Source organism: Myzus persicae, unplaced genomic scaffold (genome assembly GCF_001856785.1).
Source record: "Myzus persicae strain clone G006 unplaced genomic scaffold, MPER_G0061.0, whole genome shotgun sequence".
Taxonomy (NCBI): domain Eukaryota; kingdom Metazoa; phylum Arthropoda; class Insecta; order Hemiptera; family Aphididae; genus Myzus; species Myzus persicae.
In genome coordinates this window covers 255,739-274,273 of record NW_019103315.1, presented here as the reverse complement: position 1 = coordinate 274,273, position 18,535 = coordinate 255,739, and the positions used below count along the sequence as shown (strand labels likewise).

Genomic DNA, 18,535 nt, shown 5'->3' with positions numbered 1-18,535 from the left:
AGAGTTGAGTAATTTGATTTTTATAAGCAAATATATTGGGAGGCACTTACGACTTACCTATCTATAAAACATAATATTTATTTACGGCTGACTTTTAAAAATATATATTTCTTCTTATTCTGAACAGAGTGATGAATGTATCGATTTTACATTAGTGCGTACTTTTTAAAATTTTTTTATTTTTGTGTCTGTCATCACTCATCGGTCATCTGCAACTTTTGGAGTAATAAAAATGATTCGATTTCCAACTTTGAGAGTGATTTCTGGCAACAAAATAGATTTAGTTGATACTTGGGAGGGGGGGGGGGAGAGTCAAAAATAAGAAATTCCTCTTACAGTCTTACATATATTATTATATTTTATATATACAGCAGAACAGTTACATACTTGACCCTTATTTTGTTAAAATTAATTCTTAAAATGATTTTGCAAATCTAAAAATCATATTATTCTACGAACAAAAATGACGTAATCGTTACTTGCAGAAACAAAAAATGGTTTTTTTGCTTTATTGTACGTTACTACAATATTATAATAGTAAAGATAATATTATAACGAAATACCGATTACGTTTTGTGGACTTACCGATCGTGGTGAGTATGGACAGACAGTATAGGAACGACGTGGCCATGTTCCATTCGAAGGTGCTGTCCACTGAGTCAATTCCGTGGTCGGCGATGAAGCCACCGGTGGGGTAGCTGACCGCGGCCGATTCGATTTCCATCTGCTGCGTGAGGCGGCGTATCAGGTCCTCTTGGAACCGGTTCAGTTCCTGCGCAGCCAGCCGGGTCCAGTTCTCCCGGTACAGTATGTTCAAGTTGACCGTAATCTCCCATATGGTCTCCACGGTCCGGGCGCGACTCTCTTCACCAGCGGCCGCCGCGGCCAGCAAGGCGGTCGTCAGGTTCTGCTGTTGGGCGGGCATCAGACCGGCCAGTCGGACGGGACTGCCGCCGCCGCCGCCGCCGCCGCCACCGTCGTCACCGTCAACGGTGTCCGCGTCCACGTCACCCTCAATGCTGAGGAATATCAGCGCGCCGGCAAACGTGTACGACACCAGCAGGGCGCACACGAACGCGTTCCGCAGGCAGCTCTTGTAGCACTTGCGCTTGGCGTGGGCCACGCGGGCTCGCTCCACGCTGTCGTCGTCGCTGTCGCAACAGAAACACCCTTGGCCGTCGTCCACCACCGTCGTCACGCCGACCGCCGACGACGATGACGTGGACAGCGGGCGGCTGTCGTACGACGAAGCGTAACCGCCGATCTTCGCGCCGGCCACGCCGTAGTTGTACACGGCTGCCGCCGCGGCCACCGGTTGCGAACAGCACGACGGCGTCCGGTCCATGGCGATGCAGCAGCAGCAGTGGCTGCCGCTGACACCGCCGCCGCCTTACGCGATACGGCCGTCAATCACCGGAAGTGACCGCGGAAATGGCGACGCTGCAGACGCCGGTTCCGTCGAACACTGGGTCGGACCGGCAACGTTCACCGAACATCTCATGGATTCTGTAACAATAACAATATATGTAAATCGCCGTATTATTATTATTTTTATTGTAATTGATCTGAAATTCGATTTCCAAGGTTTCAAAATGGCATTAAGTTTTATTTATAGGGTTACTAAAAAAATTCAGAAATATTAAGACTTTGAAAATATTATTATATTTTTCACTGGTTCTAGGAATCATCTAGAATTTAGCTCAATAGTTTGATAACCGATTTCCGCGAGTTACCCAATTGGGGACTAAGGACTTTATGTGAACTAAGAAGAAAAGTCTCGAATTTGATGTTATTGTTCGATTAAATATGGTAATATTCAACGGTTGGTTTTACTTCTTATACCTATTCTTCACATCGAAGATAACGCACACCACTGCCCTCCCGCCAACCTTACATCACTATATCATATTGTTATGATAATTATTATTATCTAGTCCTTTTCTTAATTATATAATTATCATTTATGCGTTTATCGGCGATTGCACTTTTTCGGTTTCGGGTTTCTGTCACAGAACACGGCACCGGTAACCTACCAGTCTGTCACAGGACACGAGACCGGCTGAAATAATCGTCGACAAACCGCATATAAAAGGCCTCACGACCGTCGACCAGCTTCCATTCTTTTACCTGACCTGTAGCAAGACCCACCCGGGCAGACTTGCGCATTTCAGGTAGATATCCTTCACACCCAAAACCTATCGGACGGTATTTATGTTGGTCAATAGTGCAATAGTCAGTGTATCCGGCATTGCAATGATCGACATCTCTGTCGCAGTTCACGGGGCAATAGTCGGGTATTCTTGCATTGCACCCACTGCCATGCCGTTGGGTAGGTTTCATCTCCCCGTCTTGCGCACTTTTACTATCGTACCCTTATCATAGTGAAATCCACTGTCATTTTTTTTTTGTGACTATGATAAATAATTCGTCAGCGAGACATAAAACTCTTTGCTTCTTTTTTTGCTTAGCTCATAGTATTAATACAATTATTATAATTCTCTACACCTCTGATGATTGAAAAATGTTCACGTTCCACTTGATAATAATTTCTATACATAGGTTAATAATTTTTTCACAGAGTGGCAAAAATTGTTGATTACGTTGATTTCTTGTTTTTGTTTCGACATATTTTCAAAAAAATTATTTATGTTTAGATTTAAGTTTTGATGTCAACTGTCAAATGATTATTTTTTATTGTTATAATATCACATTATACATTTTGTACATTTTTTTATGTAGTATGTTTATGATCTATATTAGTTGTAAATGCAGCGGTAAAATATTTCTTCATGTAATATTCATTACTTTCTTTCTATTGATCTAAAGGGGATTATGCAAGTTTATAAATGAATAAAAACATTTTTTTAAATTTTGAACGAAGGTTAGGCCTAACTTATTGGTTTTCCAATGATGTTTTTCACGAGTACACGTGTATGTGTGTGTTTTTTTTGTGTCTCGACGTCATCTTTTGGCTCTTGTAGCAATAAAAATTCATTAATTTCTAAAGAAAAACCGGTATTTGACAAAAAAAAAAAATGTCTTTTTAAAAATATTTTTAATTCAAAAACGAATAACTGTACAGTTTTTTTTATCAATTGTATTTATATTATAAATTTCTGTACATATGTTATAGCTTTTAAAATATTTTTGGTTCTTTTTTGTGCTATTAAACATATAGTTATTCAGACTTTTGAAATGTTTGACTTTTTCAAAGTTTATTTTTATATACATACTTTATAAAATATTTGGTTTGAGTGTAAAATCTATAATATTTTTTGCGATGCTCTCATTATTGTATAAAAAGTATTCACAAAGTGTATTATTTAAACAAAAAACGACAATTCCTCCGATCGAAATTGCATTTTATAGGTATTGATATAATATTATATCAAGTGAATTCATATTTAACACATACACTGCTGTGAAATATTATTATTACACACAATGGCGAGGTATTATTTTTTACACCTATAAAATGTATTGAACACAGCAACTTCCACGGGTTTTTTTAATAAATCTTTATTCTCACTTATTATAATTATAATTATAGAGTGCAGATTATATTACATTAATATATACTATGTATTGATATTCCGAGTGAAGTGATAAATGCACCTATTGGTTTTCCAAAGATGTGGTTTTTTTGTGTCTGGCGTCAACTTTCGGCTTGCTTAGCAATAAAAGTTCTTCATACTCGTATATTATATTTTTAAGGGAGCAATGAATGTATTGGTTTTCCAATGATGCGTGCGTGTGTGTGTTTTTGTGTCTGACGTCACCTTCGGCTTTCATAGCAGTAAAAATGCATTAATCTCCAATTCTCAAGGGGTTTCTGGTAGCAAATTTGATCTGGTTGGTACAGTATTGTTGCAGTGTTTTTAAAAATAATTTGGAAACACAAGAAGAAAGTAAAATTACTGTGAATTTTTACTCAAAACTTTAATAAAATCTATTTTGTTTTTTCGTTTTAATACAAAACTGAATAAATATACGGATCTCGGTTTAAGTTTTTCCCCAATTAGAATTTTCTAGACATAATACAATATAATTTTTCAAAATATTTTATTTCTTTCTGCGATATTAACGTTTAAAAAATTGACTTTTTTAGTTTTATACTATTCATAAAATTTATTTTTGTGATTCCTGAAGCTTAAGTACTTAAAACGAAGTTTCTTATGAGTTGTTTTTATCATAATTTAGAAATATCGAAAATATTTATAAATTTGGATGTTAAAACAAAAAAATAACGGTTACAATCATTTTTTTTGTTATTCACAAAATATTATTTGCAGGACTTCAAACATTTCACCATTAATATTTACATATTACATAATGGATCGTTCAAAATATTATTACAGTCTATCGTATTATATATAGAAAAATATAAAATATTAACTATAGCGTATATATGGATTGACAGACCGTGCTTCCACTCAGATTGTTAGAATCTCTTTGTGTACACTATATACAATGATATAATATATCAATTGATTTCATACTTAACTTATAAAGTACAGTGACGAACTTAAAGACGATGTACATTCGAAAATGTGTGTTCGTGAATATTTTATAATCATAGAATAATACTATGCTTCTTTCAGATACACTAATGATTTCAAATACTTAATGTTGTCTAACGTTATTTTGAACAATAGGTACAACAATTTAAAATTGCAATGTTTGTTTATTCTTTTTACATTTTTAATAAAAATATCCTCGGTAACTTTGGCCACTAGGAAACAATATAAGTAAGATTAATTCTAATGATTGAATGTTTATTTTTTTCATCGCTTCACTCAAGGTTTCTAAAATAAAATAAATATTCTGCTGAAATTGAAAATGACAACTTAGGTTTGGTAGTAGTTTAAATGATTTTTTCTGAAGAATGTGTTATTTTTGGTACATTGTGTAATAATATGTTAGTTGTGTAGAAACAACTTTAAATAAGTCAAATTGGTTTAGGGTAAAGATAACATTAGTATTAAATATAAAGATTAAAATAATTTACAATTATTGTATTGTTATATGTAAATTATACCAAAATAACCTTTTTATTGAATATAAGATTATTATTAACCATTAAAATGTAGAACGGTAAAATAAACTTTAACTCTTAATTTAATTTATATGACTGGAAATTATTGATTAATTCAATTTAAATCTATAAGAGCTGAAAATTATAGATTTTTCTTAAAGCATATACAATAATGGATGAACATACAGATATACAATTTAAATTAACAGTTGAATTATAAATAGACGATACCTAAATCACTTAAAACTAGTATTAAATAGAAGGATTAGATATAAAATAAAAGAATTACTTACTGAACTTTAGGAATTTAACTATCATAAAATAAAATTATGAAATATGATAAGTTACATACTTTTACTATTAATCAATTCAGTAGTTTGTTAAATTATAGTTAGCAAATAATTAGAATTAAAAATAAATCAACTAGAACAATGTGAATAATCATTTTAAACATTTAATATACCTAAATATATCTGAAAAAATATATTCGAGTTCATTTTTGTTGTTGTTGATATATTATGAATAATATATAAATTCTTATAGTATAAATATTAAACACTGTTTAAATATGTATATTTTATCTGATGTTTTTCGATATCTAGTTAATAATGTTTATGTCAGTGAATGATTTATTTTACTTACACCTGTTACTCGGCCTTTCACGGATGTGTAGTATCGATTTGACTGATTCGTGATTAAAAAGGAGATTGATGTTTACTATCGTTAAAAGAAAAGTATTTCAGTGACGTATTTTGAAAAAGGTAGAAAAGTAAAAATAAATATATCGAGAGTATTTATTAAAGTTTAAAGAACTCGTCTATTGCACGAATAAAACTTAAGTACTGAAATAAATGGAAAGAACTGAATAAACGTAGAGATAGCTGTAAATTATGTTTACTTATTGGTATTTGGTTTGTTATAATATATTGTAAAAGACAAAGGTATATATAATAAAAGTATTTTGAAAATTCATCGCATTCTTAGTATGTAAATAAAATAATTTTACGACAGTAAATTAAATATGTAATACATATCTATAATACAAAAATAATAATTATTCATCAAATATTTTAATAAAAAAATCAATATTAGATATAAATATAAATTTGTTTTGAAGAAATCGCAACAGTTTTAATAAAAAAATAAAAATTATATTGGTAGTTGTGATGCCAATAATAATCTGTCCTTACTTTAGATTCTATTCAGCAAAAAAAACCTATAACCAATGCTTTGGATTTGAAATTATTATTTTTACTTGGTTCATGTAAGGGAAAAAGACTTATATGACAATTATTATCACATTTTATTAATAAGATAATCACACGAGGAATTAATTCCATAAGTCACGAAAAACATCAAAATCAGTGATGACAGGTATGATGCAAGCAATCATTTATTTTTGGTGAAATAGTTTAAAAATAATTTTTCTGACGTAAATGTGTAAGTGATTAGGCAATGCCAGTCTATAAACTGTTACAGTGGTATACGTGTTCCAATTATTCTTTACACGACTGTTTGAATGTAGTTATCAACTGTTTGTAATATACCTTTATAATTTTTATGCAAATGAATGTATTTTCTAAGTACCTATTTACTTAAAATAAATACAAACAAATTAAGATAATCTGTCTGAAGATTCGTACTAATTTGGTTTCTAATTTCAAATTGTGTTAACAATGTTTTAACGTATTAGAAGCACATCGGAAACTTCAGCGGACAATGATAAAAACCAAGTCTTATTATGTTAACTATAACTATTAAAAACATTTAGTTCTAATAACTTTTTGTAATATATCAATATCCAAAACAAATATTATTTAAGGTATTGTTTTTGTATATTTACTAAGTTCCCAGAAGTACATTTATTAGTCGCCTTTATTTTATTATGTTCCAAAACTGACTTATTGTTAATGTATTAATACTTTTTGAAAAACAAAGTGAATTGTTACTTATAAATTCAAAACAAATTAGCAAAAAAATAAATGATATGATAATAAGATGAAAAAGTTCTTCTTTAAATAATTTTGTTTAAGCTATTTTCAAGGAAAAAATAATTCTTTCTCCCTCGTTAACGAGGCGAGTAGATATTTTTTTGTTGGTTCTTTAATGTTCTTAATTGACTTAAAGTATAATTGTACAAACATTTTTTATTTTTTATAATATTCATTCATCCAACCATGCCAATTGATTACATCAATGCGAACTATCGATAAAATTATTTATAATAAATCCATTTAGAGTTTAGACTGTGGTATTATACATTATTAATTACTATTTATTACAGACACACCGCTAAAAATTGGGTTTAAGTTGTTTTGTTTAAGGATTTTTCCTTTAAAATTGTAGTATCTATTGTATTTATAAAAACAAGATTATTTTTATTTATTTCCATAATTTGTTAACATATATTCTGTACATTATTATTAAACTAATCATGGTATTTTGAGTGTAGGTTATGTTGTTGTTATTATTATTATTATTATTATTACCGTCATTATCGTTGTTATTATAATTTCCTGCATACACGACAAAATATCTCATACTTGAAAAATACGTGACGTAAAAAAGGGGAAAATAGTAAAAGCGCACGTATAAGTTGCGTATACATAATATCCTCAGGGCAATGATGCGCTCATTTTCACTCTTGCCTTTTTCTTTTGACGATTGCTTGATTGCGGTAGTTACGCTAGAAAAAAAACATGTTCTCCGAGATATTTACGTGTAACGTGTACTAATTTGCAGATGCCATATCATTATTATTATTATTATCATCATCGTCATCATCATCATCGTTGTTACTAGGTATATTATAATGTTATATTGTCTTGTTTTTTGAGCTAACATGCTAATATTATAGCCTGTAGGGTAAAAAAGAGTTATACGCATACAACCCAGATATAATACCACGTATGTAGGTTAGGTTAGGTTATGTTAGGTTATACATATGTCTTCGTGTTTTGCATTATGGCTCGCGTGGTGTTTCACTATGTCGTTTTAACTTTTTCTCAGCTCTGCAGTGTGGAAATTGGGTTTTTGTGTGTAATTTAGGAGGGCGAAAACATTGCGTTTCATTCTATAAGCATATATGAGCATATAAGCCTCTCAGAGATTAGGCACATCTCGTTATTATTTCTTTCCAAACTTTATCGACACTCGAAACACGCAGGTTTGAAATTTTCAAATGACACAGGAAATTTAAAGACCCCGTTTTCTCCGGATAGAAAATTATCTTGATGGAAAAGTGATTTTTGTCTTAACTTTTTTTTAAACCCGAAATTGTGAACTTCACATACAATATTGTTAGATATTTTTTTTACATTGGGCAAATCCCCTAAACGCGGTTTTCAATTTGTAATCGAACAGTTTTAATTGTTAGAAAAGATTATGCGTTCTGTTTAATAATTGATACACCGTATACTGTATCACAGGGGTTCTTATTTCTGTAAGACACAAAACCATTTTACTAAAAGAAAAAACATTATCCAAAATCATTGTATTCGTCTCTTTTTACATTGTATTAAATTTGATTCCTGAAGATGGTCGGGACAATATTAAGCTCTTCACAGCCACCCCTGTGTATAATATATTTTCTATCAATTATGTTTGTATTATTCAATTAAAATTAAATTGGTGCTTATGGTTTGGACACGTCTTGTACCTATATACCAAATAATTTGGCTTCTTGTAGATTAACCAGTAATGAAATACAATATTTGTGTAAATCAAAATGCGTACGGTAAATTTTAATACGTTAATAGACCAAAGAAATTAAATATAGATATCTATTATTCTTTGAACTTTGAGTTTTACATAATTAATAATAAACAAAATACATTTTTTTTGTGTCGATGTTTAATAAAGGTTAAGCGATATTGTCATTTTTATCTGGTGTTTAACACAAGATTAAAGTAGTAATTTTGTAATTAAAATATTTTTATTATAGGTTCAGTTGTAAATATTAATACTATTATAGTATTATTTATTATTAGTTTTATAATATTACAGGTTTTATGGGAGTACATTATGCGTGCTTACGTTCTGATTATTCAGCATCAGAATTTAATTCTATCCCAAGCTTGACGAAGAATGTATAATATTAAATTTATCACAAGACAGTGATTTTTAAATTATTAACCATCGCATACGTAATTACGAAAATGATACTGAACAAATTATAATTTTCTCATTAGAATCTGTTCCCTCTTTTCTACTCAATTTTCAGGAAATATTACAACAGCATTGCATTTTTGTGTTATCGGTATAATAATGACTACCTATAACTTTACTGGTGTTTTTAATATCCGTTCATAATAATATAACCATAGGTACTATATTTATAAACGTATACTGCCATTATAATGTAATAGGTTTTGTAACTCACAGTTTTATAACCGACCAACATTTTTTTAGAAGGCAGCGGAAATTAATGTTAAAAATATGATCGCTAGTCCCAGTAGAGGTATTCGATAATTGAACCATTTTTGCATGAACGGTCCCAATACATGAATAGATTTAATTTGAATCTCTAACATTACAATCGCATACCACGAGAAAATTATGGAGGTATCTATATATTTATTACTGCAGGCTTCTGCGTGTTCCTAAATAAATTACGGCCGTACTATATTATTGTTTGCCGGACCCTTAAGTTTCCGGCTATTCAGCGTAAAAATAGCAAGTTCGTATTATCTTCGTAACAATCGTTATTGTTTTTAAACACTATTAAATTGCATATTTTATCATTCCCATCGGACGCTTAGTTTTAATAACGTTGATCTTATCGCACTGAATTAATACAATGATTTTTCACACACCTTTAAGACGACTGAAAATCGTAATAATTCGCTATGAATAGAATATCGAATGAAATAAATCTAACGCAAAATTATTATTCGGTCTACAATATAAAAACCATTATTACGATACAGGATTGATCCGATTAAATATATTATGTATAATATGATAAGTATACTCTGTTAAACGAGCCCTTTTACTTATTTATTGACAGAATATCGGTCTCGGGTTTACACCATCGTAGGTAAAAATAAAACGGATCACGGGTACCAATGTCATTTATTGCAATAGTGAATTGATCGGATGTAAATCGTCTTCAGTGAATCTGATAACAGGATATTGCGTTGATCTCGCAGAACCTGTCGGCTAACATTTCAGATATAAATCTTCTGCGAGATATATGTTCGACAATCAGAGCAGTGTATTTCACAGCGAGTAGGGTAGACGTGTATCTTAGAATTCTCGTACATGTTTCGGTTTTATTAATTTATTGTACATATTATTTCTGTTTTCGTTTTTAGTTTTTCACTGTACCCGTCTAGTTGTCGCACATTGTGCATTTTCTTAACGATAAGTTGGTTCGCTGGGCGTTAAATTTATTACCGATAACGTATAATAGTTTGACATTGTATATTATACTATGGAGTTGTTGTGACCATACACCGTTTTAAAAAGTTTAAGAGGTCCTATTATTTTTTTCCAAATTTATTTTTGCTATTTCTAACCTGTCAGATTTTGTTAGTTTCTGTGACTTATTCTTACTTTATGTGCAGAGCTCGTTCGATCGTAAAACCTGATCGGAACGAAAACAATTTTTAAATCAACCGATAACGGTTAGTCAATGTTGTTATTTTATCAAAGAAAATCGAAAAAGTAACAGGTAACGTATAACTTCATGATTGGAGTACGCAAACAAACTGAGTACGATCTTCTTTACTTTTATAAAATACATTTTTTTTTACATGCCATGTATAGTTCATGCGTAAGATTCTTTGATGTATTCAAATTTTAATCATACGCATATGGTAAATATATAGCTATTTCTGTATAAATGAAATACATATATACTTTTTAAGCGTATTTATTTTTCTGTTTTAATACCTAACCATATTTATTATTTAGAAATATGTTTGTATAAGTAAACCCAAATTTGCGAAGTTAGTGTACCAATCCAGTAACATAGTAATTATGTCTATGTTTTATGTAATAGGTAAGTTGTTACGATTAAAATTAACACGGTGACATAGAAATTAATGTTTGATTACCAAATTTAAATATTATATAAATGCATTTGATACAATAAAACCAAATATCAACCTAAAAATCAAAATTAATACACTCAAATATAAAATTTTTTAGCTAGTACCTAATATTTATATAAAAACAATGTGAATATTAATATTAAGCACTTTTAATTGCACTATCCGTGTAGATAAAATTATACAACTCCGTGGAAGTTGACATAAGTCATGTGTCATGATAATGTACTAGAGACAAGGAGGATTGAACATTTAAAATAAATATTTATTTTTTTAAGATGATGAGTTTTTGAAATTTCGCAGGTATACGTAAAGAATAATAATTATGCAATTTATAATGTGTATTTTTCTGAGTTCTATACACGTTCAGTTTGGTTAGTATTAGTAGTAGAGTGATAAGGTAAAGATAATAAATTAAATAAATTATAATGTACTTATAGTTCATTATAATGTAGAATGTTTTATGTAAATAATGTAATAGTTACTAAAAGAGTTGAATAAATAATTAACATTTATTGTCGTTTCTTTATTTATAAGTAGGTTTTGTATATAATAGAAATAAGATATACAATATTAATAAATACAAATTTGTTTATGGAGCAACACAATAATGATTGTCTGTTTTGGAGTCTATTCCTAATAAATGAAAATATAAATCTTATGTATACATTATATTTGTCAACATTTTATTCATATTTTATGTTATATAAACTGCAGTATTATATAGTTTTACATATTCTGTGATATTATCATAAGAAAAATAATTGTAATGTGTATTAACTGTAATAGAAACCAATGGATATACATGCATATTTATTTTTGTTGTTGTTAGTCTTTATGATCATTGTCATTATTATTCTTTTTTAGTTTTAAGATGAATTAAAAATAATATAATATTATTTTATGACTTTAATCAAATACAAAATAAATAATAATAATAAACTCAAGAATAATTTGTAAGACGGCGCATTATGTATGCAATTTCACTGCATGTAAACTAGACTGCAAATATCGTTCTATGAAAAAAAAAATGATTGAGTCATAAAATAATAAGGACAATAATATAGTACCTAACCTAGGTCATCTAGCGTTGCAAAAACATGAGCAATTGTAATAATAATATTTTGCAAAAAGTCGGGTGACTTGAAACGAATATGAATGGACTTACATCACTGTTAAGAAAACTAAAATAACTGAAATACTACAAATGAAAAACATTTCCCCCTGGATTACAAGAGAAAACACTTTTTATAAGGTTTCATAAATGTTACATGTTTCAAATTTTGTTCTTCATCACGTTTATGGAATATTATATTTGATTATTTTATTATATATATATTTTAATTTAGTAAAGCTTAGGCTTTAGTAAGTGTGTATATCATTTATTTTATATTGAGGATAACTACTAAACTAACACCGAAATTCGGTTTGGATGTTTATTTGAATTCGTATAGTGTATTATACAGTGATTGAATTATTTAGTATGTGGTAGGTAATTCTTAATGTGACAATAAAACATGGATAATAAATGTCAAAACGTATGATATCATGCTTAAGTAGAATGTTTCAATTACATATGAAAATTAATGTACTTGTATATTATATATCATATTATTAAGCATATTTGTAAAAAATATATTGTAACACAGTGTATTTCTGTTTTTGTAAGTTGAACACAATTTTTCGTGTTAAAACTGTTACTTTTTTTTACTATCAAACCTTATATTATCATAAGAAAAAATAAAATTATAGCCTCTATGAGCATTTTGAATGAGTACCTGTGGTAAAATAATGACACGCATTTACATAATACAATAATATAAATTGTTTTTCTTAGCATCATATAAAACAAAAATCTAATTTAGGTAGACTTTAAAATGACGCAGTAGAATCGTTAGTTGCTTCTTAGTGCTGAGTTAAACTTTGTCAAGAGTAGTTAATACTTTAATGGATAACTGGTAACTCATTCCACCAACTGTGTGCCCTTAGCCCCTAATCATTATGCACAGACTAAGCTCAGTTAAAGACAACAATAAAATCACATGAAAACAAAAATAATTTCTACGCATATTCGTCAAATCATTGTCTTAGATTCTGAGTGGAGCGATTAATGTATTGGTTTTACAAAATTAATATTTATTATATACATTTTTTTTTGTGCCTATAGACAATTTTCCTAGAAGCACAAATTATCTGACCATAAACTTTGATGAGGGTTTAAAGTAAATCCACAATACATTTTTATGAGCGTTTGAAGACATAATTTTGACTATTATAATAATTAAATATTAATATTAATTTTAATATTATTATTTTCGAAAAAATTAAATCAACTAATATTAATAGCAAAATTAATTATTTTAACAGCGATGTCATGAATTAATATACTTAGTACCTATATACTATTGAAAATAAAAATTATATCTTGTTAATAGAAACAAATAAATTATAATTGGTATTCATTATCTGTGTTTATTTAAGTGACAATTTTTTTTTATCCTAAGGCAGTTAGACAACCAGATAATAATTAAAAGTATATACTTTAAAACGCTATCCTCAAGAAGTGCACTTGTGAAATTCTGCTTAGCTGGCTGTAACAACAATAATATATCTATCCTCATCCATGCATGCATAAAGCACGTATAATTGTTTTTTTGCCCAGTGCTCAATTTCGTTTACATCATCATCATAATATTCCACATAATATCTTAAATATTAAGTATATCCTATACTAAGTACCCGACACAGTACATTTTTTTTAGTCGGCCACTTTATTTTCATTTGTTTACTATCTGTTTGAAGTATGAAATATACAACAATTAAAAATCATAAACAATATTTAAATTATGATGCAATAAATACAATAAATTTAAAATGCCTATTAATTTTGTCCTGTAGATTCTCTTTAATATCATTGTTGTACAGGTTCCAATAAAACTCACTTGTGTAGTTTATTTGAATGACAGGAGCTGTTGTTTTTTTTAATTTTTCAATAAAGAAAATGTTTTGCGTACACATTGTTGCTTGGTAAAAATTATTTATCTGTAGTTCTATGAACAACAAATAAATAACAGCTTGTAATCGAACTATTGATAATTTATTGTAAGACAATAATAATAAGTGAGTTTTATGTAGGTATATTGGGAATAATGTAATACAATTATAACTGAATAATATTATAGTCTCAGTAATTTATACTTTGAACAAAACAAATTATGTATATTCCGTGGAAATTTAAGTACTTGAATAAATAATAAAAATGTTGACGTATTCGTACGTTGTATATTATTATATAGGTAGGTTATACCCCCCACTCTTAGTTGTTGAAAAAAAAATTTTAATCAAAAATGGCAATAAAACGTAGGTTCTCATAATTTCAATACGAAAATTAGTTTACAGTGAAAAACGGAGTCTATACGAAATATATTTTTCGGACGCCGTTTAAATTATAAGCAAAAAAAAAAAAATTGTCTATTCCGGAAAATATAATATTTCCCACTGAGTCGAATAAACATTTGATAATATCGTTTAACGGAAAGAGTAGCGTTATAAAATTAATCGAGTTCCGCGTTTGAAACAAAATCACGTCGATCGGATCCACGTATTATAGGCAGTAATAATAATAATAATAATAATAATAATAATATGTGCTGTATGCGATGCACTGGGGCCAACCTACGACGACCTTTACAATATAATATAGTCGATAACAATCGCTGTCGGACGTTGGGCGAGTATGTGCTCTATGGTAAGCGCCGAATGGAAATGTCGGTAAATTTGTACATAGGTACATACACACATGTATACACATATATGTATATCGAAATAGCGTTGACGATCAGTGATCAGATATCGCGGACAAAGGTCGGGCAAAGGCACATCGGAAACGGTCGCGTATAGTTATATCGATCGCGGCGAGTTGTGTGCGACCGTTTCGATTTTACAACGGCGTAACGTGCGCTCATTTAAAACTGCGCCAACCCGATTGGCGTGGTCATCTTGGCACCTCTACAATAACACTGACCAGATCGGAGGGTCTGGTCCGTGTCCTTCAAAAAATGTAAACACAAATGAACTCGATTTATTTATTTTTTTTTCTCGTTTTCCACACTTCATCAACGGCCATTCCGACCCATATCGGTGAGATGTGTTTACTCTCGGGTTTTGTGTGTGTGTGTGTGTGTGTGTGTATGTGTGTGCGTGTGTGTTACTCTCTGTATATCGGAAGTTCCGGCCGATCACCCGCAATGCGGCCCGCGACCCGATTTCCGGACGCCGCCCGTCCGAAAACGCGCAGGATAATGGATAGTAAGTCCTTCCCGCTAGCGCACGTTTCGAATTTACATTTGGCCGCGGCGGTGAGTTATCGGTCTCGCACCCGGTGGTCTGTTGTCTGAACGGAAGAAAATAATTTCGACCAACAACAATCGGAACATAATATTATATGCTGACGGGTCCGACACGGCATCGGTCACACAGGCAGAACATCAATTTTCGCATCCGAAATAAGTAGGTTACATATACGGCCCATATGGTCGAGTATTGAAGTATACCCAAGCTTAGAATTCAATTATTCACTATTATTTCATAATATAAGTACCTGCATAATCAATTCAAAATAAATACGTCGTTTACCAGGGAAATACTTTACGTCATGTCGGTGTTTCGTTTTTTTTTTTTTATGGGTGTTACATGAGACAGTGGTGTAAATATAGAAATCCGGACCAGACGAAAAAACCAAAATGGCCCATTTCTTATGACAAAAAATAATACTCATAAAACGTAATTTCACCAATTCATTTATTCGAGATTTTTCCACTGAAAAGTATTATTATTTCAAGATTAATTGATTTTTCCGAATGAGATACACAAGTCCCGTGTTTATACTTTAATTGCGACTTCGGCCTTTGCAGTAGTTTTAGTCAATTTATTTTGGTGACAGACTTTAAGTGCCGGTTTATATATTTTTTCAGTTATTAATTGTATAATTTTTAAGCCATTGTTTTGTGTGGCGTCTATATTACGATGTTAATTTTATTGTCCATATTAAATGATGAACGTAGTATTCGTTAAAATATAGACGGAGGGAAAGATATGTAAACTTTAAATTATAAATATTTTATGACATTGTAATATTACAAATAATAAATCGAATCCAACTCATTACAAATTAATTAACTACGAGTACCTAGTTGAAAAAAACTGTACGTCAAAAAATTGCAGTATGTAATAATTCAATATTAACATTGATTTTGCATTATATATTTAGCTCTATCTCGCCTCCGTTGTCGGTTGCACTGCCATGAGCAATCAACCGTTTTTATTTTTGGAAACGCTTATCCGTAATCTGTTATTATAAAATCAATGTCAACAGTAGTTAATGGTATGAACATATTTTCATTTTATGGTCAATATTAAATATTAGTTACCTTTCACAGAAATAAAATTTTTTTTAAAAATATTTTTATCAGAATTTTTAATGAAAATTCCACTATAACATTTATTAATTAGTTTATGTTTAAATTGTGACATAAACTTTATATAGATTTTGATCATAGAAATGTACAGCTGTAACATCAGTGTTATATTTTTATATTTTATGGGTTTTTTTTGTTTATTACATTAACGGTTTTAGGTTTTTTGTTAACTCATTTTAAGGACTATTGTGTGCAAAATTAATGCAGTTTTTATGAGTGGTAAATTTTTTTTTATAAAAATTGTTATACGAAATGCTCGTCAGTTAGAAACTGTTTTGACATTTTGTATTTGTAGGTATATAGAGTCAACAAAGCATATAGTTAAAAAAAATTAATATTTTATTTTAAGACCATGAGGGTTTTTAATTAAAAACCCTTAAGCATATTTATTTAACACTATTAAATGTTAATACTTGGGTCCATAAAAAATATGCTAATAGTATGTTTCCATACTAAAAGTATTATTTATGGACTTTTAGTTTATAAATAGTATAGAGTTTTTGATGAAATACATTTTGGGTTAGCATATATATGGAATTTTTCATAAATAATTACTTTTTTCTCGTGGATTATAGATCTTCGTTTAATTATTGTTGCATAATATTTGAACCTTGCTTGGAAGAAAACGTATCAGTCACATTGTATTGTAAAATTAACTAAAGCAAATATTTTTAAAACAAATTTTCAACTTTATACCATCGAATTGGCATCGATGTATTTTATTAATATGACCATATAATTCAAGGTAGGTTTTACGGGTGAAAAATAAAAATAAACTCCCTAGAACTTTCATTACTCAAAATGAATGACCCATCAATTCTACGTTTACGTCTACATTTTTAGACACGTTGATAGTGAATATTTTGATGGTTAGGTAACTACAAAACCAATTCCGTTCAATTGAAAATCAAATTATATTATAATCAAAACCTGTAAGTATTTTATTAGGTATTTGTATTATTTCAATTACGGACTGAAGTTATAGGTATTTAAATGTTTTAATGAAGAGATAAATAATGGCTATAAAAAAAAAAAAAAAATGATTCTGATACAAAAATTAATTTAACTAAATGTATACATACTACTCCAGTTAGAATTTTCAAATAAATAAATTTATAACTTCAATTTTTATAGAAAACGTTAATTTAATCGAAAGGTATTATTTTCATTTTGACTCTGGTGATTATTAATATCGACACATTAATTACTAAAATCTAAATCACGTTAAGAAACTACACTTAAATGGTGATCGAACAGGTACAGGTAGGTATTTATTTTGATAATTGTATGTTAACCAGGCATGACCTGGATATTACGCGTTTCAAAAAATTTAAATTAAAACATGTATTGAACGTGTTGACGAAATATAAAAATTTCTGGGTCTTATAAAAGTTATTTGAAGTAGGTATTTTTATTGTACAATTTAAAACATTAGTAATTTGATAAAAGATTAAAAACAAAATAAAAACGTGTCATTTCATCGGACGAAACAAATTGCGATAAATAATGTGACTGTTTTATTTTTGAACTTACTCGACCAAAGTGTTTTGCTCGTATATAGTTTTACGAGAATGTAATTTTGACATCGCGGTGCCAAACTGCCAACCGAAGTGTAATTTTTAACAACTTCTCAGATCTCGGTGAAAACGTTGTGATGAGTATTTCAAATGTGCAGACAACGTTTCCACCTAAAACTGTTTACAACACATATTTTGTTTTCGGACCGTTCGTGAGGAGGAAATCCAACCATGCGTGGATAGTGTGGTAAATAGTTTTACTAGGTTATCCTAATGCGTACACCTCCATCACGTGGCTGGAAAAATTTAATTTATTTTAGTTTTAATACCAAAATGTGTGTAACGTTTCCACAACAATATTATCGACTAGTGAAATATAATGTTAGTAATTATTATTAATGCGTACAGATAAGTTTTCGGTCACATTTGACAACTGATCGATCTCACAATAGC

At 29.8% G+C, this 18,535-nt stretch overlaps 1 protein-coding gene across 3 annotated transcripts in view; it reads right to left on the bottom strand.

Annotated features, from left to right (window-relative positions):
* Positions 1-18,535, bottom strand: part of LOC111034234 — a 289,529-nt gene that overhangs the window by 40,279 nt on the left and 230,715 nt on the right. For all 3 annotated transcript variants that reach the window (XM_022315353.1, XM_022315352.1, XM_022315354.1), the window contains one exon: positions 586-1,506. In XM_022315353.1, the coding sequence (XP_022171045.1) occupies positions 586-1,345 (760 nt within the window). In that variant the 5' untranslated portion in view covers positions 1,346-1,506. The remainder of the gene's footprint in view (positions 1-585; positions 1,507-18,535) is intronic.